Source organism: Bidens hawaiensis, unplaced genomic scaffold (genome assembly GCF_021521415.1).
Source record: "Bidens hawaiensis isolate Kalapana, Puna unplaced genomic scaffold, B.hawaiensis_p1.1 tig00003653_1, whole genome shotgun sequence".
Classification (NCBI taxonomy): Eukaryota; Viridiplantae; Streptophyta; class Magnoliopsida; order Asterales; family Asteraceae; genus Bidens; species Bidens hawaiensis.
In genome coordinates this window covers 504106-527873 of record NW_027491209.1, presented here as the reverse complement: position 1 = coordinate 527873, position 23768 = coordinate 504106, and the positions used below count along the sequence as shown (strand labels likewise).

Here is a 23768-nt window from a genome sequence, read left to right as displayed (position 1 = left end):
AAGTATGTAGATTTACGAATTTGTTGATCATTATAACTTAGGATGATTCAACATATATGTGGTATATGACCACAATTAATTCATGTGTTAGTGATAGCTTTCTACTTATGTAGTCCTGAATCGATCATTAGCACAATGTCATTATATATTATTGGTGATATGCTTTATATGCATATTTTGTCAAAAGCCGATGATTTTACTAAAAGCAATCTCTCTATCATTTTAAATAGAGGTATGATGTGTCTACATCTCATCCTCCCAAGACCTTATCAATAGCGAAGCTATTGGTGGAATTCTACCGGGTATGGATGATGACGACGATGACATAATCTTAGTCGTTATCAAAACCAAGGATCATTAGTTCAAAACAAACTTAACCTACGATTATGATTCTAGTTTTCTTGAGGTCACTAGTCATGCTAGGTTTCAAACTATAATTCCAAACAACTTTTTAAGGACACCAACAAATGTAACTAAGGGTACACAACAAAGTAATCCTTCATGATGAGACGATAATGAGCAACCTCACAAATCACAATCTTTCTAGGTATATACTCTACAGAATTCCTTTATACGCTTAAACCTATAATGCCATCAAACACAACAAACCTTAGTATCACAACTGACACCAAAACCGTCTGCGTCATTAAAAAATGGACGTCATAGCGCCGTGCCACGTTAATCTTTCAAGCACTCCCTCCACCCTAACAAATCACTTTACTAATAAAAATAAATAAATAGGGTAGGCAAGTTACAAGGCCAGAAACAAAAAAACAGGCCCCTCTCCATGATTGCCTTCCTTTCCTTCTAGTTTGGAAAACATAGATGCCCTAAAACATAAAATATTATCATCATATCATAATATATCATATCCCCCATTTCAAACACAAACAAAATATTACACCCTCCTCACTCCTCAAATATATTATTATATCCATCCCCAAATTCTACTCACATATTATTTCATCTCTTCTCCCCGGTAAGATACTATTAACCTTCCTTTCATTTCTGTCTTCGTTTTGCAATATTTTGTTTTCTTATTTTTATCTGTTCGATTGATTCGATCGATCTGGAACGTTTATGATTTTTTATAATTATTTAATTACCACGGACGTGTTTTGATTTAATTAATTACTGTTGAATTTGTGAAGTTACTGATAATTGATTATAGATCAGAAGGTTTGACTGAATTTAATTTAGGGATAAACTCCTACACGTTATTGTTAGGTTAGACGCAAACGCTTCCGTCTTTACTTGTGTTTGGTGATTGTTAAGCTAAGCATTCGAAATCACCGATTTATCACCATCTGTGATATCGCTTATCGCTCTCTTAATAAAATATCGGTACCGATAATATCAGCTATATTTGACCGATGTATCACTGATATTCCCGATATCAGTGTTTTAAGTCTTAATTATCAAATGTTAGTGTTTTAAGTCTTAATCAGTTACTACTTGCTATGATTAATTTGTTAATGGTAGGAGAGTATACGGAATTATTAGTGTTAAATTGCTATATATATGAATTTTACATGATATTAAGGCCATGTTTGGGATTCCTTATTTACACCTCCTTTTGACTAAAATAAGGAGTTTTTGATAAGTTACACTTTTCTAACTTATCAAAACTCCTTTTTTCTTCTTTAAAAACTTAAAAAAAATCACATTACCCAAACACCATTTTAACTTGCAAAAGTTGATAAGTTATAAGGAGGTAAAAATAAGGAATCCCAAACACCCCCTAAAATTACTGATAACCGATATCTCATATATTGGTCCTTGACCGATATCCGATAATTTCTGCATTAACTGCTTAGTTGTTAAGAATATAAGCAACTTTTATCTAGATTTTTCATCTTCATTTTCTTAATTGTTATTCAATTGCCTTTTGTGTTAGTGCTTCCAATAACACAACTTATCTGCTATTTATCTGTTGAATAATTTGAAATTGGCATTGCTTGAGTGTTAATTGATCAATTATGGTTAAGCACTCGAATAAATTTCTGTAATAATGCTTCTTTTGAGATGAACTACATGTAGTTTATTTGTACATACAAAGCATAGTTTAAGGTCTTTTACAGACTTACAATGGTTCATTCTCTATTGTATAAACATACAGGAAATAGTGACTGACTGAATAAGGTAAATCACTTTTAGAATAGAATTATGTTAAATTTGTGCTATAGACTTGAATGATGAAATCTGATGTATGTCAAAAGTCTTTGTTAGGGTAAGTTGAAAAACGTATGATTGTATAACGTATATGATAAAAACTTAAGAATGGTTAAAAAAATATCTAATTCCAATCTCCCATTCTTATTACTGTCAGGCACTAAGATGATAATTAATATTGCAAACATTTAAACAAAGAACTTGCACTACGATTAATATTATCTGTGATAGGATCACGAAAAAACAGATTTTGAATGACCAATTCTTATAGAAGCGTTAATAATATGATAGAAACCGGAAATCTAAAGTACTGAAATTAAGATAATAGCCACATTCGAGATAGGCGTGATCTCCAATTACAAGGTTAAAGAACCCTAATTCTAATTAACATAAACATCCATAACTAATAAAACAAAGATAACCCTAGTATTACTAAACCTAATTGACAGTTCTAGAACATAAGTGCCCCACTAATTTCTGCTTAAACTGTTCCCGCTTATTTGGTAACATGGGTTTAGGCGGGAATAGATTCTATGGGACCAGGTACGTATCATAATACTGTCAAAATTATATCTTGACCATCTTCCTCTTATTGCATGCTAATATGACATAAATAATGTTATATCATAAAGATATCCTCCTAATGATTATGGTTTTTAAATTGAAATATAAAAGATATAAATTAGTAAATGAACAATGAAAAACGTAGTTCGTATGTTTTAGTGAATAGTATTTATGATATGACATTATTTTCGCCATATTAGCATTCAATATTAAGAGGAATGTGGTCCAGGTATGAATTGGTGAATAGTTATGCTTCTGTAAACATTAGACAGTTCTAAATCTGCTTTCCAATGTTACTGTTATGGTTAATGTTAATTTTAATGCAACTTCTTTGTCCAAATGTATATATACATTACTAGTTATCGTCTTAATATTTGGCAGCAGTAAGGGTGGATTATTGCAAATTTTTATCTTTCGTAAGTTTTTATTATCATATACGTTATACAGTCTTACTTTTATCAAATTATTTAAAATAAAACTTTTGACGCAAATCAGAGCACATCTTTCAATATAGCACAGAAATTTCTTCAACAATCGAATCAACATTTTGCTATTTGAATATTCAATATGTGGATATGAGAGCTTTAGTTGCTTGAATCACACGACAGTTAAGAATGTCCTATTCTGTTATTGTAGGTGCTTTTTGTCTAATACACAAAACAAATTAACCAGTGCTAAGAATTTAAATCATGGAGCTGAATTCTATCAAAGATGCGTTTGATCGTGTCACAAAGAAGCAAAAGGTGTTATCCTCGAAATCTCAAGAAACAATTGACCACATCAGCCAAGAAATTGAGCTGGCAGTATCAGGAATCCAGTCAGCAACCCCTCAACCCGACCACAATTTAATCCTTGGTCAACTAAAGTCAAAGCTAAAGGATATGGCCCCACTCAGTCAACTAGAAGCCACCCAAAAGGAGCTAAATCTTGCCATGACCAAATACGCCAAACTCCTCGAGAAACAATTCAATCCCGACATATCAAAGTCTTACCGAAACGTTGACTTTGACTTTCATTTAGTCAACCAGATAATCTCCCACCACTTGTACCGTGAAGGCATGTTTGACATCGGTGATTGCTTCGTAAATGAATCTCACGAACAACCCGTAAGCGACAACAAAACTCATTTTCTAGAAATGTATCAAATCCTTGAGTCAATGAAGTCTCGTGACCTCGGTCCCGCGTTAAAGTGGGCCACCGCCAACCATGACAACTCCAACGAAACGGGTCTGACATTGAGTTCAAACTCCACTGTTTACAATTCATGGAGACTCTTAAACTCGGTCACCGAGACGAAGCGTTACATTACATTAGAACTTACATCTCCCCATTTTCAAACCAACATTTCTCAGAAATCCAGAAACTAATGGCGTGTCTTTTATGGGCGGGAAAGTTGGAATCGTCTCCTTATATCGAGCTTCTGTCACCGACCCATTGGGCCAAGCTGGCCCACGAGCTAGCCCAACAATTCTGCAATCTTTTGGGCGAGTCTTATCAAAGCCCGTTAAGTGTAACAGTTGCAGCTGGGGTTCACGCGTTACCGACTCTTTTGAAACTGGCGAGTGTGATGACCGGGAAGAAACATGAATGGATGTCTATGAAGCAGTTACCGGTTCCATTCGATTTGGATCAGGAGTTTCAGTTTCACTCGATATTTGTGTGCCCGGTGAGCCGGGATCAGGCGAGTGAGGAGAACCCGCCGATGCTGATGTCGTGTGGGCATGTGCTGTGCTAACAGTCGATTACCAAGTTGTCTAAGAACAATAGTACGAGGCCGTTTAAGTGTCCGTATTGTCCTACTGAGGTGGAAGTGGGTCAGTGCAAGCAGTTGCACTTTTAGTATGGATTGTGTGTTTGTTTTTATAAAAGAAGTTGAAAACTGTTGGTTGTTTAGTGTCTATGATGTTCTTGTTTATACTGTGCGTAATTCTTTAAAATAGTGTGTAAATGGTTAAGACGTCTTCATCATAAAAAGGTTGTCACTTGCCTCTTTTATTCTGTATATAGTTGTTTATTATTTATGTTGATGAATGATGATTGATTTTTAATATATGTTATTTGAGAGATAAAAGTGTTGATCTAAGACCATAATTATGAGATGCCATTGAATTTCAAGGATGAAAAGATAGCAGGATTTCAGGAAGCAGGAACACCCTTTTCACCTTTCTTCCTCTAGTTCCAATTTCCCAAGTTTTACCCTTTTTTTAACTATTTAACCTTACTTTTACTTTTTCAAAAAGGTTTTGATAAGAAAGTCGAAAATTGATAAGGGTGAGCGGAGTGGACTTGGCATGGGTGAGGGGCGTGGTATAGAGATGATCAAATAAACCGGTTCCTCAAACCGAACCGGTGGACCCGAACCGGAACCGAACCGGTTCCTACCCGTTTTTTGTAGGAACCGGACCCTATCTGATTCAACCCGATGATCCGTGACCGGTTCTTGCATTTCTGAGTGGGGGCGGGTAGGAACCGGAACCGAACCGGAACCGGTTAGGAACCGGTTCCATCCGGAACCGGTTCTAGCCGTTGGATTGAGTATAGCCGTTGGAAATCGTTTTTTTTGGCCGTTTTTTGACCGTTGGGGTCAAAAATAGCCGTTTTTTGGCTCCCCAAGCACCCCACTACTAGTATAAATAGGTATTTGGTGTCATGGGTTCATCACAACACTCAAAACGCAAACCCGAACGCAAAAAAATACAAAAAAACGCTATTACAACGTTTTGAGTTCTCTAATCTCTTGTTTTCTCTTCTTCTATATTCATATTTGTTGTTATGGCTGCCTCACAATCATCGGTTGGTCAAGGTTTCAACGCCGAACCAAGTTTCATTCGTATTGTACCTCATAATCGTAATCAAGAGATTTGGTGCAATTGGGATTTGGTTGAATTGAGTGACCATTCATTGAAGGCTCGGTGCAAGTTTTGTGGGGTTTATTTAAACCCACTTTCGAATTCAAATTTGAAGAAACACATCGAAAAACCGTATTGCAAGGCGTTGAAAAAGAACGTCGATTCGCAACAAACGCAAATGGATAGTGAAGGCGGAATACTTACATACCAAATTGATCGAGTTCAAGATCGTATGGCGAAGTTTGTGATTCAAGAAGCTTTGTCGTTTAGCCACTTCGACAACCCTCGCTTAACCGCCATGATTCGAGATACGCTTCAACCACAATACACTCACGTAAGTCGTCATACTCTTAAACGTTATTGTTTAAAATTGTGGAAGAAGGCCAAAGAGGTACTAATTGCATATTTTGAAAATATAAATACGGGAATAAACTTAACTAGTGATGTTTGGTCGGCTCCACATGGTCTACCCGAATCTTATCTTTGTGTCACCGCTCATTGGGTAGACCCGTCATCGTGGGAAATGATGAAACGCACCATTGCTTTCGAACTCTTTGAGTATCCACATACGGGAGATAATTTGTTTGAAATTTTAGATTATGTTATAAAAACTTATAAACTAGAAAATAAAATATTTTCAATGACATTTGATAACGCGTCGAATAATACATCGGCGGTTGATAAATTAAAACTAAAATATACGCCGATTTGCAATTGTGTATTTTTTCACTCAAGGTGTGTTGCACATATCATTAATTTAATCGTGCAAGACGGACTTGCTTCGGATGAGGTTACATCGGTTATAAACGATTTTAGACTAATGATACATGAAGTTTTTAAGAAAAGTAAAAAAAGACAAATGGAATATAGAAAATTTTGTAAAGATACGGGAAGAAAAGCTTTGGGAGCTAATTGGGATGTACCTCATCGATGGAATTCCACTTGCATAATGTTTCAAAGTGCTTTGGAACAAAGAGAAACTTTACAAATGTTTCATTCTAGTCTTGCCGAGAATGATTTGGCAATCCCTTTTCAAATGAGAAATGGGAAATTATCAATGACTTATCGACTTTTCTTGAAGTTTTTAAAACATCAACTACGAAACTATCGGGAACGTATTATCCGACAAGTCCCTTGGTTCTTTCGGAGTTATTTTTAATGGTTAACAATCTTAAAGAATTTGAAAATAAAAGTCCAATGTTTTCAAACATCATATTACCAATGAAGTTTAAATTAAAAAAAATACTTTCTTGAGTTGCCACCGGTTTTTACTTGCGCCGCCGCTTTAAACCCAATGTTAAATGTTACGGGGGTTGAATGTGTGATAGACGAAATTTTTTCAGCCTTAGATATGCATGAAGTTGACCCAAACTTTTCAACAGAGGCAAAAAATTATTTTAACTTGAATTTTAAATTTATGTATGACTTTTATTTAAATAAATATGGGTCAAACATACACATGTCTATGCCGGGGGGGTCTTCATCAAGTTCAAGTGCTACTAGAGTACGAGATCCCATGATTGGCCTTATGAACACCGTTCGCAACGTAACGGCTAAAAAACAAAGGGGTAACACCCCTTCAAGCGAACTATGAAGGTATAGTGCAAATGATTACTCTACCGGTTTATCCGAAGAGGAATATGACACCTTTGATGTTTTGGCTTGGTGGAAGGTAAAGGAAACCGAGTTTCCGATTCTTGCCACCATGGCCCGTGATTTACTAACCGTCCAAGCTTCTACGGTAGCTTCGGAATCCGCTTTTTCTCTTAGTGGCAGGGTAATATCGGTGAGAAGAACAAGACTAAATTCGAAGTCGGTGGAGATGTGCATTTGCTTAAAGGATCACTTGGACTCAATCGATCGTATTCAACATGTAACCACTCTCGAAGATGAAACACCACTTGATGTTCGAGTGCACGACGAACAATAAGGCATTTCTACAAGTAATTCCGAGGAAGAAGTCGCCGCTCAATAATTACGACGAACAAGAAGGCTTTTCTAGAAATAATATGTCACAACTTTATATTTATAAGTTTAATGTTTTGTTAGTTTGTTTTTGAAGATTTTAAAACATGTAACCTTTTTTTTTTTGAACTTCTTAAAGTAAATAAAATGAATTTTATGTTAATTGTTTTTTTTATTTTTCATGTTATACAAATACGAATCGTAGTTTAGAATCCAAATCGCAAACGAAAAACGAAATAAAAAATAAAATTTTACACTGTAACCAGTTGGAACCGGTTACAGTACAGGAACCGGTAAGAACCGGTTAGATAGGTTAGGGGTCCGAGGGTGGGAGAACCGGTTCGGTTCCCTAACCGGTTCGATCCTGGAACCGGTTTAAAATGGGGTTTTGAATATAGGAACCGGTTAGGAACCGGTTCCGGTTCCTAGTCCCAAACCGTTTTGAACATCTCTAGCGTGGTATATCTGTTGTGGTGTTTTCGTGCTCCCAAATCTTTTGAGATGTGGGGGGGGGTGGAGTTTTCATGCTCCCAAATCTTTTGCGGTTAAACCAATCAACTAGCGAACCCGCTAGGTCAATTCAAACCACCCATGTAGCTAAACAAGTTTCGATCATAATTTGACCAGAACCCGTTTATAATAAACTAAGACTCTTGAATTTCGTGTTAGGTTCGTTTAGTGTCATAAATTCACACTAGATTTCAACTGAAGCAAAACCCAAGTGACAAAACTAACATTTATGATGGCATGTGAACTCTTACTTCAATTCTAAATCTCATGATACCAAATAATAACACAAAACAAAAGTTTCACTTATTATATGATAAAAAAATGAAATTTACTATTTTTTCTTAATTTTATACCTATAAACGTTGTATTTAGCCACCATAGTGACATATTACATTTCTAATTCAATCATTAGTACATTTTGTTTTTTTGAGCATGATGTTAGCTTTTCATACCTTCTTGCATTCTCCTAAGTTGAAGGAATGTAAAAAAGTTGTTTTCACATTGTTAATTTAGAAACCTATGTTTACAATATATCATGTGAAACGGTAGCCTAATATAACATAGAAAACTGTTTTCACTTTATTAATTCAAGGACCGATGTTAACAAGATAATGTGACAATGACGTAGAGAGTCGTTAACTCGTTATCACCTTTTAAACTTTTAAATTTAGAGACCATAACAATATAATGTGAAATAGATAGCCTAATATGATATACTAGTTTTTATTCTCTGTATTACATGGTTGTTTTACATTATCGTTTCAAATATTTATATATATATTTTTAATTTTAATTTTATTTATTGTAAGGAATTTAATGATACTTAGTATTTTATGATGGAAGTGTTTCATAAATAAATGCGATGTTATAACCCGGTTTAAAAGCTATATGGGTTTGGTGAGACTTATGACCCGTTTTATTTTGTTTACTATAAAATCGTTTCGTAATTATAAATAATATCTTTGTTTAAAAAATCGTATACTATTTTTTGTATATCCTTATTTTACAGGGTTTTCATATTAAATATTTGGTGATATTAATTTTTGATTTAATGAGATGTTATAACTGTTTAAGGGCTATTTGGGTTTTTGGTGAGACTCATACCCGTAAATTCTGGTCAAATGCATGAGAAACCTAACAAATAAAACAATCTGGTGGCTTGAGAGAATATAAGGAGGTTTCGGTTATATATATATATTTAAGATTAAGATATTAAGACCATGCGCACTGGAGGCTTTATGGTGGATAAAGTCGGAGGCACCCCCCCCCCCCTCCCCGACGTTTTGGTTATTTTTTTTGTGGCGTTTTGTAGATAACGCATGTGGAAGGCACAAGAATTTAAAAAACAAATAAACAAAGTTATGGAAAATTATGAAGGCTTTATGATTACACCCTATTTTTATAAAAACCATAACTCTAACTGGACACCACGTAACGCATAAGGCAATTCATCATTAATGTATAATATGACATAACATCTATATGAACTACATTTGAATAAATGTGACATTCGTGACAAAACGAGGTATACTATATTCACTACGTAGCAAGTAAACGATAAATCGGTTAATTCGTAGTGCTTAAACGAGTAACCGACTGATACTAATTATGACCCGTATACATACTGAGGGGTCATATACGAGTTATATATATATTATAGAGGCTAACATATTGATATTTAGGCCCCAGTACATTTAAAACTCTTTAAACGAAAAAGGTTTCGTTTATCGATACGCTATAAGCTTAAACGCAATCGTTAATATCAAAACGAGCATTGTAGCATCCGTTAAGCTGAAAAAGATTTATAAAACACTTATATGACATGTTCTAAGAAATCCGTGAAAATATTTTGGAATTTTACAACGAGTCAGTACGTTTTTCTTATTTTACAAAACTATGCTGAAAAACACTCGTTTTCGAGCTGTTTTTCGCACTCAAACTAGTTTTCTTGCGAAAAACCGAACCCGAACTAAATTTTGGACCGAATTTTACGCGTGGCACGAAAACCGAGGCACCATTGGGCCAAAAAGAGACCCAATGGGCCCCTCCTTACTTGCGGCCGCCCTACACTATAACCCACCAAAGATATTTTTTACAAGACTTCTTGAATAAGCTACATAATTTTATGCAATAAACTTAAATACCAGACTTCCCTTCAGCTGTTCTTCCAAACCCTTGCCCTAAACCCACATGTAAGTTTCATTTCCATGAACTTTTAACCATCTTTTAACTAAGTTATAATCTTATAAAAGTGTTTTGATTAGTATTAAACATGTTTAACCATCCAAAAATCATAAAAATCAAGTAAAATCATGTTTTGATGTTAAACGTGTTTACAAACCAGGAACATATACTTTTTTGGTCAAAAACGCGGATTAGAACATGAATACAACGTTTTTACTGTTAGAAAGTTCGGTTTGAACCCAAAACCGAAACCCTAATTATCAAGGCTGTCACATGGATGATTTATGCTTAGTTTGATGTTATATGATATGTATATACACTGAGTTTGCAACCCGAGACCCGGAAAGTCGTTTAAGCTAGCAAAACTCATCGAAAACCGACAAGGTAAACCCGTAACACTCGTTTAGGGGCTGTCTAGTATTAGGTTGTGACGTGCTTGTTTTTAGCTTGTGAAAATTTTCTAGGACATTAGGGATCATATAAATGAGTCTCTGTTCAAATTTGGTAATTTTTCGATAAACGGAGAATAATTGGTGAATTTATTTCCGTTTATTTGGGAAAAATAGCTAAACATATTGAAAAATTATGAAACTTGGTTTTGGAGTTTAATATGTGATTTTAAGATCACTGGTAAAGTTTGGGGATCATTGGAAATGCCTAAGTATGGTTTGTGCAATTATGGTTTAACCGAATTTTAACAGCCGAAAAACGCACAAAAAGGCATTTTTTCAAAAGAGTTAGATTCTAGAGATTTTTCAGGGGCTATGTAATAACATTGAGGCCATTTGTAAAAATTATCGGATTTTTTGGAGGTCGTTTGATATAAACGGGCCATTTATTACAAGATTATAACCTATTAAATGAATTTTTATAATAAATAATTAATCATAAAATTTCTGAAAATATTTTTATAAAATTCTCCATGTCTTAATGTATTTTTACAAAAATTTACATAATTTATATATAAGTACATATTTAGTTATGATTAATCAAAGATTTAAATTATAATTGGTTTAACGAAACCGGCAGTTTTGTGTTTAACGGACTGACTGGTATATCAAAACGTCAAAAGTGGTCAAATATCATATTTTTGAATGATATTGATAAAAACGAACTTTTTACGATAATTCCGGACAATTCGGGTGGATTGTGCGCGTTTTGTATAATCAAACCCGTGTGAAAACGGAAACGAACCCTGCGATCAAACCATATACCGAAACCTTAAAATTCTTTCATAAATCAAATCATTTTATCATTCAATATATTTACTTAAGTTTATGTGATCTTACCTAATCCCGAAACGTATAAACAATCAACTTGACTAGGCTCGGGAAACGGTGAAACTGAGCCAAATCCAATTTTCATCATCATCATCATCGTACTCAGTATATCCCACCAATAGCAATGCTATGGTAGGGTCTGAGGAGGGTAAGATGTAGACAGCCTTACCTCTATCCCATAGGGATAGAGAGGCTGCTTCCGGTGAGACCCCCGGCTCGATAGTAGTTTTGAATTAAGCCTTGGACATAAGACACATAACACTCAATCATCGGGACACTGGCTGATTGGTGCATGTGCCCTTGTCTTTCGGCTATCAACGTCACCACATGATGCCTGGTTAACCTTCCGCCACTTTTAACGTTATTTTCACGTGATTAGTAAAATAACGTCAAAATTAGTGCAATTTTACTTTTGCCCACCCAAGGGTTCACACATATATACATTATATGAGCCAAATCCAGTTTTAAACATTTCATAGTATACAACGTCACAAGAATATAAGTTTATGTGTATTGTATAGTGTTTGATTAACTAGAACTCACTCAGCGTAGCTGACTTTTAGTATGCACGCAGGTGAGTAGGATGAGGCAGCTCGCTTGAGGAGACACGTGGCACTGAATAAGAGGCTGGCATCGAAAGACTCAAGACGTTTAAGTTTAATGTTTCGTTTATTTTGAAAGACAAAATGATGTTTTAAGACAAGACGTGTTTTGTTATGAAATGTTTTATGAAAGTTTTTAAATTTCGCGAATATTTTAATTAACTCTGATATTTAGAACTGCGTTTATGAGTAAATCCAACACGAAAGTAGGGTTACCGGTGACGGGGCCTTACAATGTTAAAACGGGTCAACTACGTCTAGTTGGTGAGTTTCAAGTTTCACGAGTATCAATGAAATCAGTACACGAGTTCGTAAAGTTTATAGTGTGTATGTATATATGTATGTGTATGATGTATTATACTAAGCCACAAGTGAAACCGAAACAAGCTATAACGCATGGCCTCCACTGCCCATGCACTCCCGTTGGCATTTAACAGCCACTTTGCCCCAAGTATGTACTATGTCTAACACCACATAGCAGTATGTAAAAATATAATGACAATGTGCAACCGGGTTTACATATGTTCCGGCATACCCCTCCGGCCCTGTCAGTTGGGTTTGTCAAACCGATAGTACTATCCACACGTCACCGGCACGAAGTTAATCACTTGTGTTTGTGGGGACTTGTCAAGTGTTAGTACTTAGATAATCCACATCATCACACGTTTTCAAATATATAAGTATATGTAAACATGCTTTTCACCCCAAAAGTTCGTAAAACAGTTTAGAAAGTGAGGGTCGTGAAACTCACCTTATCGTAGTTCGCACGGAAATTACGTATAAATAAGTCAGGTGCCTCGCTTATAGCCTGATTCCTATAAACGGTATCGTATCGTTAATACTAGTACAATGTTCAAGCTAAGTCGGGCTGTATAGATAATCTGGGTATAGCTGTTAGGCCCAGAACATGACCATAGTCTTAGATTTCATTCATACTTTCTTACTTTCATACTTTCTTTTGTATTAACTTACTTTCATATCTTACGTTATAAAGAGCATTACGCCCTACATTCCTCGTGTATTATTAGGGCTCGGTACCCTCCTTCCTCGAGTATTATTAGGGCTCGGTACCCTCATTCCTCGAGTATTATTAGGGCTCGGTACCCTCTTTCCTCGAGTATTATTAGGGCTCGGTCCCTCTTTCCTCGAATATTAGTAGGGTTCGGTTCCCTAGTTCTCGAATATTAGTAGGGTTCGATTCCCTCTTCGTTACCATACAACCATACATCATACCTCGAGTATTATTAGGGCTCGGTACCCTTTTCGTAACCATACAACCATACAACCGTCATTTCCTTCTTTTATTAACTTTATTACGTTCATACACATAAACATACATAGCATACTTACCTTATTTATAACGTTACAACCTGACAGTACGTGCAATATCCGAAGATCGTTCACGTACCATCAAGCAATCATTCATACATATCACATATATCACATATGGCATACACTTATCACTTAGGATAAATGTATTAACAACACATCAAGTATGCACACAGCCCCGAAAACATAACAAGGAATGGGGCTAGAAACTCACCTGAACACGGTTACGTTCACCGTTAATCGTAATCCCTTTCTTCAGTTGTGCACGGCTGACTGTATAACAAGTATACGTATCAATTAACTATCACTTCTCATAACGTATTTATATCTTTATATGACCCACAACGAACGGGGGTCCGGGGGCAGCGCCCCTGGCAGCGGGGTCTAGGGGCGGCAGCCTCTAGCAGGGTCCAAGGGGCAGAGCCCCTGGCTGGGGTCGAGCTGTTTTATTTCCATTAACTGTCTTAACACATTTTTCATTAGATTTTTAATTTATTTTATAATCGAACTTGACTTTAAGCGAAGTTAAACCTTAGGCGAACTTAGCTTTAGGCGAAGTTATCAGGCGAACTTGGCTTTAGGCGAAGTTAAACCTCAAGCGAACTTAGCTCTAGGCGAAGTTGTCATCAGGCGAACTTGGCTTTAGGCGAAGTTACCAGTTAGGCGAACTTGGCCGTAAGCGAAGTTATCAATTAGGCGAACTTGGCCTCAGGCGAAGTTATCGCTTTGAAGGCGAAGTTGCCCAGTTCGCGGCGAAGTTGCCCAGATCAGCCGTTGTTTTGGTTTCTATCAAGCATTTTGGCGATTTTAACACCCTTGTTATGGTTCGACATCACCCACTACGTTTCCCAACCATTTTCGGTCGTATATACACTATAAAACTTGGATCTTTAAACTTCAAAGATCAAAAATCATACATTTTTGAGCTTGTTTGGATCTCGTTTACTTGTTTAATCACAACCAACGCTCTCTCTCTCTCTCTCTCTCGGATCTGGTCGCCCCTCTCCTCGGCCGGCCGGCGGGGTTTGGTGTGTGGTGTGTGTGTTTTGGAGTGTTAGAAAATAAGGTGAAATGAATGATAGTTTGGGGTTTAGGGGATATTTATATCCCTTAAATCCCATGGACCTAAGGCCCATTCTCATTTAATCAATCTCAATTAATCGAAGTCCATGATCCGCTCCTTACTCGATATTAAATAATTAATAACACGAAATCACTAAACGTAACTTTCTTTATTCAACATTAAAATTTTAGGATGTTACAAACATGCTTTTCAGGTAAAGCAAAAGTGGAATGATTTGCTTACGTGCTTGGTGTTAGAAGAAGAGTTAAATAGCTGTGAATAGACGCAAATATACAATATTAAATAAAAAGCTCGTAAACCGGTTATGTGATTCTCATCTAGTTTGTAAACATAGTACCAACCCATGTAATATGATGTAAATTAGTTTTTGAATTTCTTTATAAACAATGTTGTTGATACCAGTGTTATCTGTTACATTCCCGTATTACGCTTCTGCAACTACCTAGTCGGGGTGTGACAATAAACAAATATATGTATAGAAATACATAACTGGAGTTTGGAAATATACTACTTTATTTGATTGCCTCCAATATATTCAAATCAACTTTTGGACTACATTTTTGGGATTTATGAACCCAAACAAATTTTAAAGACGAGTGTCCAGTTTTTCAGGTTAGATTCAATGTACACATTTCATCCATCTAATGATGATATATCCACAACATGACAATCAAAAAATCAAAAATCAAATATAATATTTCATTACACAAAAAGATACTCTCCTACAATCATCATCATCATTTACCCCCTCACCATTTTTTTAACTTATTCTTCTGTTTTTATTATTACTTATATTATATATAAAACAAAACGACATAGAGCCCCGTCCTTTTTTCAACTCAATCTCATCACCTCTTGTTTCTTTCGGGTACCCTTTGTCGCTATATACTCAATCTGACCCCACCTCACTTCAATTACACAAATTAATTCTCTAAGGGTGTAAAGTGGATAAACTTAAACCACAAGGACTAAAATTGTAAATTATTTATCAGAATCTGGCATTCTCAAAACCGTGTAAGTCGCTGACTCTGTTCAATGTCTTTCTCATGATTGCGACCTTAGCCAGCTTCTCAGCCACACGCCAAGCCGATATCGGCGTTAACGGCTCACCCTTTTCATCAATAAAAGCTGCGGATTCCGTTTGAGCCTGAACCTGAGCCTGAGCCTGGCGCCGTCTTTGCAACTCGTTCAACTCGGCTTCCAAGCTGACAACAAACTCACTAGACCCCGAGCTGGTTTGGTGAAGTGTGGCTCGAGCCAATATCAGCTTGTGATACGCGCCGATGTGGTCGTTTCGAGCTGTTAGCAAGCGTGACTCGGCTAACGCTCGGGTAGTGATGAAGAGGTTTCGGAGCCGTTGGATGGAGTTAGATGATGATCTGACGGTGTGTGGACGAGGCACGACCAATGCATGCTCGTTACAATAAATAACATCCTGCGTTACTGAGTCCCTATAACTACAGCGCACGGATAGTAGTACTTGGTGGGCCCCATTACCCGATGACGGGACTTTCAGTTCGATCAACATTTCTCTCTCCTCTACTGCACATAATTCACCTATCCGAACCGTACTGGTACCAGTATTAAAACCGAAAGTTACTGGCCGTGGCGCGTAGGAAAACACAGACGTGATTTCCGCAGGAGCCGAGCCGGAAACAAAACCTAATTGTAGTTGTAGATCTTGTATCGGTATGGTTAATAAACTTGTAACGGATTTTGCGAACGCGTGTTCGTTGATTGATGTGAGTTTTAAGCTATGAACGACGATGTTTAGGTGCGATTGAGAGTGACAGTAGCGCGTGGTGGACACGTATGATGACTGGCTGGACACGTCGGAGAGTAAGAATATGCTTGCGACGGTGTTTTTCTCCCGGCGGTCTTCTAACACCTTTGCGGCTTTTTTAACTGCGTCAGTTGCGCTAGAAGAACCTTCGAGAATCGCCATGGCGTCTACTATACGACGAGCCGCTCGTTGACCGGAGGCTGTCATTCGTTTTAGATGTAGTAATCTTTTGGAATAAGAAGAGAATGCGACTATTGATAACCGATCGGAGGATGTAAGCGATGAAATGATGATTCTCATTGTACGTTTCATCAGCTTGAGCTTCTCGTTCGACATTTTTCCACTAACATCGATTACGGTTACCAGATCAATCGGAGCTCTGCCTCGTGTTGTTGTTCTCCGTACAGGCGGAGCTTTTGCTCTCAGAGCAATTACGTACGTCTCGTAACCTCTTCCGGTCGAGATCACAGCTGCCTCCGGTAATAATCTTACCTCCACGTCACCGTTAGGTCCGTTACCTCTAGCATCAATATCTACCGGACTGTTGCTGCCATTACTGCATCCGTCAATATGAAACCCTTGGAACTCACTATTCGAGTCTTCATCATCGCAGTTTTCATCTGATTCAGGGATCGGATTAAACCGACCTTTAGGCGTCAAACACGCTATCGGTTCATCATCGTTATAAACCTTCAAATCTGGCTTGAACGAATTCTGTTTGGTGAATCTGTTCCTCTTGTTGTCAACATCATCATCTGCTACCATTGTGGCTACCTTTACATCGTTTTCTAACTTTTCCGCAAACTGATGGTTCTGACTCTGTATATCGTTAACAGACAACACAGACGTCTGATTCTGTACAGTACCACAGATAGGACAAGCTAGCGTTCCTTTTTCCTTCACGTGACCAGCTATGCACGGAAAGTGAAAGCTGTGAGAACACTCCGCGGTGAAAATCGCCACTCCTCGGCCTCTCTTCACGCTCTGCGAGCATAATCCACATCTATTATTCTGCAAAAATTCAAAACCACGTGCATCAGAATATGATATAATAATGATTAGTTGATTCAATTGGATACGATGATTATGCCAATCTTACTGTGGAGAAACGAAGGTTTGCTTTCAGAAGAGAGAACGTCGACGGCGACGAAGGAGTGGATGACCATTGAAACAGCTTAGGGCTGTTGGTGGTCTTGCAATGAAGCTTTGGACTCACCGGAACAGAAGCTGATTTCTCCGGTACGGTGGCTGTGGTAGTTCGAGTTCGACATCGTAGATTTGGACCGGAATCGGTTTCTACATGAAGCCGTGGAGTAGACGATGAAGAAGAGCTGAAAAACACAAATCTGCCACCAGTTTTGGGAGTATTATTATTATTAGCCCAGGAAGGTTTAATTGAATCAGAATCGGGTTCTCGAGGAACCGATGTACAGAAAGCTCTTCGCCAGCCAAACACCATTTCACTTGTAAATGGTTCTGGATTAAGAGGCTGATTTTGATGATGAAATTTGGGAAATTGAAGAAATGAACAGGGTAATGTATGTTATGTATTATTATATGGTGAAAACTGAATGTTGTGAGTGGAAGATGGAAGGCAAGGCAGAATATAGAAAAGGTGGATTGGATGAGTAGAGGGAGCAATTGAATTAAATATAAATATTAGAGTCTCTGCATCTTAATTTGTTTCTTGGGCAGAGTTTTTATTACGAGGTCAATATATTTAATTTTAGGAAAGATCGGCTGCCATTAACTGTACCTAAATGCCCCATCCCATTTTTAATGACACTGTTTTGCTATAAATAAAGGCGTTTTATACTTTTATACGTTTTTTTTTTCTTGTTTAATTTATAAAAACTTGTAATATGTATTTAAAATATAAGATTGGATCAATATAGCCGAGTTGGATAGGATCCTAAAAAGAGGAAACATTTTTGTAAAAACCATGCGTGTCGGATCCGGAATCTTTAGTTCATCTTCTAGTCGGTTGATGCTTTGTAAAACAAATTTGGGATGCACTTAACTGGTTAAGGGGTGATGCAGAATTGAAGTTATGAAAGGTTGCTTAGTTAAGGAGAAACTTAATTTTGCGAAACTAAATATATGGGAATCAAAATGTTTAAAATAACGGGCAAAGTTTAATTTTAATCACTACGTGGTTCACTTGGAAGACAAGAAATGACATCTCTTGAACAACATTTACAAAGGGGAGGAGATGACGTCGATTTACTTTCGTAGAAGGATTAGTGTAACTTTAATGTTAATTTGTAATATTTATTATCTCGTCTTTGCTATTGACTAAGGCTTAGATGTTTTTCTATTATTAGTGAAATCTTTTGATATTGGATTTATTGTTTTTCTATTACTAGTGAAATCTTTTGCTTTGTAGAGAAAAAAATGTATTTTTTTTATATTAAGAACTATACTGAAAGAAGTTCTAAAAATGTATTTGGGGTTTCACATAAAATGATTTATAAAATATAGTTGTTACAAGTAGTAACTTTAAAAACATCGGTTTTGGTTTACCACATTTTTAAAGATTATTGTAACGTCTATATGTTTTTTTCTGGCTAACCGCCCATGGTATCTATTGGACAAATAAGACACAAGTATTTGAAGACCCTTATCCTTATCTCATGTGATATGATTGCAATCGCCTTTACGTAATGCTTAAGGAGCGATCCATTTATAGAGATTTTACCAATTTCAGTAAGATCAAAAGCAATGCACTAAAAGATCATCCATTGTTTTCACTAATTCATTGCATCAAATGCAGATAACATCTTGATCATACTATATAATTCTTTTTCGGCTAAGCATATGCTTGACAAGTATAGGGCATTGGATAGTTTGTTTGGTTCCAAAAGCTAATTTTTAGAGCTTTGAAAATTTAACTCACATCAATAATACTTTTAGAAAAGAGCTTCTAAAGACTAATATTACTAAATTACTCAATTTTCCTCCCTTTAAGTGTGTGTGTTTTAGTTTTTTTTTTTGGTCATTTTATATTTACTGGCTACAATTACTTTGTCAAACTATGATACATATATAAAAGCTACAACTTGGATTCATCATTCATCAAACACAGTCCATGTGATTTGCTGATAAATTAAATGTTTACTAAATATCAACCTAAAAAACTAGTGAAACCATAGAAAAATTAAGGATATATGATTAGCCATATAAATTTAAGAGTGAATTACAAAAATCATTTTTCAGGACCACTCAACAATTTTAAAGGCCTAAAACGACTTGTGCCTCGACTATAACTAAACTTAAATCGGAACATTTTCATGAAAAAAAGAATAGGTATTACTCTTATTAACCTTTCAATGTTCTTGATAAAAGCAACAAGAAATAATGCTATTTCAACGTCAAATCATAAGCTAGAGAGGATGAGTTAATATCATAAGATAAGATGAACCAATGAGATTATTTTTTGTTACAATTTTATTTAGAATGTTGATTATGTAATTTTAATACCTTTTACATGTGGTAGTTATGTATGTTTTTAACTTGTTGATTCATTGTCGTGCTGACTAAATACTAGTTGGTTATATCTTTCACTCTCAAATGAACGGTAATACTCAAACGATTCATGAGTTCCAATCATCAAATTTTCAGTATCTAAATCTATGATGAAACTTGATTCCATTTGATGATTATATTGAAGATGTGATTTAGTTTTTATGAAATACATGATTAGTTGCAGTTTATCCTTTGATGAAATATGTTCTGTCATTATAATCCATTAATTAAGATTGATGATTAAAATCTTTAATAAAAATGTTTATAATCATTCACGATTCAATCATGTTCTTGAAAACTAGAAATGATAAAAAGAAAATCTTGATATTTTAAAACAAAACATATTTCCTTGTGTTGGACTTTGAAAAAATGAGATACATGCTATGATTAATTTCTTTAGTCTTGGTAATTTTAAAACAATATTGTTAAATACGATTGATTAACCTGCCATGCTAGTTAAAGAAATCATATGTTAAAGGAATGTGTAATTATAGTCTACTTAAATCAACCAATGGGAGGTTGTGTGAATAAACTATAATCACCCAAAGTTGTTAAATTGGTGTTTGATAAATCGAAGTCAATCCTAATCTTTATACTTCACTAAACTACATGCTTACTTAAATTGACATTTTAGTGGTAGACATGAAGTTATGCATTCTAATTTCTTTTATGTTATTGGGAAATTCACTTAGCAATGAGGGGTTATTCAGTCTTATATTATTAAAGTAAGTTGATTATATATTCATCATATTAATCATCAGAAAAAGAGTTTAGTGGATTCTTGATTTAGATGGTGATCTTTACATATTGATTTTCTCGTCTACAAATCATCTACTTGTTCACCTATTTTACTTTACTATTTAAAAAGAATTAGTTCAAAACCAACCTTAAATGATCATTACTTCTGGTTAATTTAAAACAAACATTTATTATTAGAAATTATTCGTGTACATGGATCGATACTTGATTCTTACCAATACTATCCTACATATATGATAGCTACACTTGTCTATACGTGTGTGGTTTATTTTTAGTAGAAATCATTTTTATAAATTTAAAACACGATCTTGTGTGAAAACCGATCAACATTTTATACACCACATCACCTACATCAACCGGCCATTTTTCATAAGATAAATATTTGTGTTCATGTTTGTTTGTTTAAAAAATTTAACATGTTCGTGTTCGTTTATGTTAGTTCGTAAGAAAACTAAAAATCTACACATCTCAATCGAAAGAGCCCATGCATTAAAAAAATATAAAGAACGTAAAATCTAATATATATATATATATATATATATATATATATATATATACGCATTAAATTAAAACAAAACTACGTTAAAAACTAAAACAAATTATTACATAATATAAAATAGCAAAACAATAAAAACCTAAATAAACCTCCGTAACATGTTAAGGGGACTCAAACTAGTGTGGTGGTGGCGGTGGGAAGGGGGTGGGGTGGGGGGGGGGGGGTGTTTGTAAACTAATAACAATAATCATGATGTTGTAATGCCCTTGGGAAAACTATAAACGTGGATTTACAATGTGGATAACCAATTTCTCAGTAATATATTGTTAATGTTTGTAATTAAACTAAACGCTTTTGTTTGGTAGGTATTATTAGTTGTTATTTGGTTGATAAAACAACTTTTTATGCTGTTTGAAAAAATATTTTGGGACCTAATTTCTGCATTAAAATAATTAGCTATTTTCAAACTTGAGTGTTACAGAAGTGTGATGAACCGATGATTAGATGCTAAATAACTACTCCAATATGCAAAATAATATGAACTTTTGAAAGATCAACTAGTTAAGTGTTGTTTATGGAGTAATTGAGTTAGAATGGTAGAAATCTATGATAAAAGTTGAAGAACGTGAGAAACGAAGTGAAGATTAAAGAAGTAAAGACCATAGTTGCTTTGTGAAATCGTAATAGAAAGTCAACATTTAAGTATGAAGACAAAGACATAATGCAACAAGATGATTTCATCATAAAACGATAAGACATGTCCATCTAGCATACCAACGTATATCTTATATTGGATGTGGAACAAAACAAAGGAGTAGATTGTGACTTCATATATCACAAATCCTCATTAATTAATTAGACTCAAGTTATACTACAAAGTGAAACAAAAATGAGAATGATGAGAATGATTTCTAGCCATACAAAAAACCTCTAAAAAAATACAAAAAAATTAAATAAAAAATCATAACTCAAAATATATTAAAAAACAAAAAAAGTAAAAACACAAAAATATTTCGACCGTCTTTCTCGTTCTCATAAAAAAACAAAAAAAACAATGGTAAATGAAAAAAGTCGTTGTGTCTTTTTGTTTATCATTGTGTTTTGTGTATATTTTCGTCATTAACTGTGTCTTTTTTTCATAACATTGTGTATTTTTCTTTATATTGTGTTATATTACTCAACATTGTGCTATATTTTGTTCGCCATTTTGTTATATTTTGCGATCTATTGTGCTATTTTTTAGTTTTAACTGTGTCTTTTGTTCATTTTCGTCATTGTGTCTTTGATCACACCATTGTGTCTTTTCGTCAATTCTTTTTTATTTATTTATTTTTTAACAGGAATTATGGCGGAAACATTTTGGTTTTATTATTTTTTTTCGTTTTTTATTTATGAGTTGTGATTTTTTTTTAAATTTATTTTTAAGAGATTTTTTTATGTTGTTAAAAATCCTTCTCACACTTTTTATTTGTGTCATCCTTTGTATTTTAACTTTACCCTAATTTATTAATCTTTCATCTAAATATATACACTAGTTTTTATCCCCCGTATTACGGGGGTTGTTTTATATTATTTGTTCTAATATTTATTTATTTTTTGTATTTATATTTTTTTATTGTATAGAAGTTAATAATATACTTATGGTTTGATTATAAATTGTTTGACAAATAAATGAGATGTTATAACCCGATTTAAAAACTATATGGTTTTGATGAGAACCAAGACCCGTTTATTTCTTTTACTATAAAACTGGTTTTTTAATTATAAATAATATTTATGAAAGTTAATAATATACTTATGGTTTGATAAGACCCAATGACCAGTTTATTTTTTTTACTATCAAATTGGTTTTTTAATTTAAATAATATATATATCTATTTTAAAATAAATAAGATATTAATTTTTAGTATATTGTATTTTATAGGATTTTTACATCAATAATTTGGTGAGAATAATTTTTTATTTATGGAGATGTTATAACCCGTTTAAGGAATATATGAGTTTGGTAAGACCCATACCCCATGAATTCGGGTCAAATGCATGAGAAGCATTCATTTAAAAATCAAGCAAATCTGATGACTCCAAAAAAAGAGGGAGCGATCACATCGCGACACATAGGAATTTTATATTTTCGTTTATATATATTATCTAACTATCTATATAATTGTCTACTATGAAATCTTATGTGTCACTCTCAGATTGTTCCCCCCCCCCCCCCCCCACATTCTCTAGAGCCACCAGATTGCTTGATTTCTAAATGGAGGCTTCTCATGCATTTGACCCGAATTCACGGGTATGGGTCTTACCAAACCCGGATAATCTTTAAATGGGTTATAATATCTCATATATTTATGAAACTCTTTCATAATCAAACAATAATTTTTGTTGGTCATGGGTCTCACCAAATCCGGATAACTCCTAAACGGGTTATAACATATCATTTATTTGTAAAATAACCCCTTAATCATCAAAGAATAATTTACACGGGTTATGGGTCTTACCAAACCCTAATAGCCCTCAATTGGGTTATAAGATATCATTTATTAGTCTACACTATCATTAAACCCTAATTTATTTTATCTCCTTTACATGTTCTTTGTTGCTGGTCTATCATATTCATCGCCGGTTAACTTCCGATACTACCCACCATTGTCAACTAAATTAAC

At 34.9% G+C, this 23768-nt stretch overlaps 1 protein-coding gene and 1 pseudogene across 2 annotated transcripts; one reads left to right on the top strand and one right to left on the bottom strand.

The window, feature by feature from the left end:
* The first annotated feature begins 789 nt into the window (after window positions 1-789).
* LOC143624061 (protein RMD5 homolog pseudogene) lies at window positions 790-4898 on the top strand (annotated as a pseudogene). The gene is made up of 2 exons (XR_013152031.1): window positions 790-979; window positions 3373-4898. The product of XR_013152031.1 is annotated as a protein RMD5 homolog pseudogene (transcript).
* Window positions 4899-15476: 10578 nt separating this feature from the next.
* LOC143624060 (E3 ubiquitin-protein ligase WAVH1-like) lies at window positions 15477-18024 on the bottom strand. The gene is made up of 2 exons (XM_077094807.1): window positions 17422-18024; window positions 15477-17333 (listed from the first exon to the last, which is right to left on the bottom strand). The coding sequence occupies exons 1-2, from the start codon at window positions 17779-17781 to the stop codon at window positions 15528-15530; spliced, it is 2166 nt and encodes a 721-aa protein (XP_076950922.1). The 5' UTR covers window positions 17782-18024; the 3' UTR covers window positions 15477-15527.
* Window positions 18025-23768: the final 5744 nt, after the last annotated feature.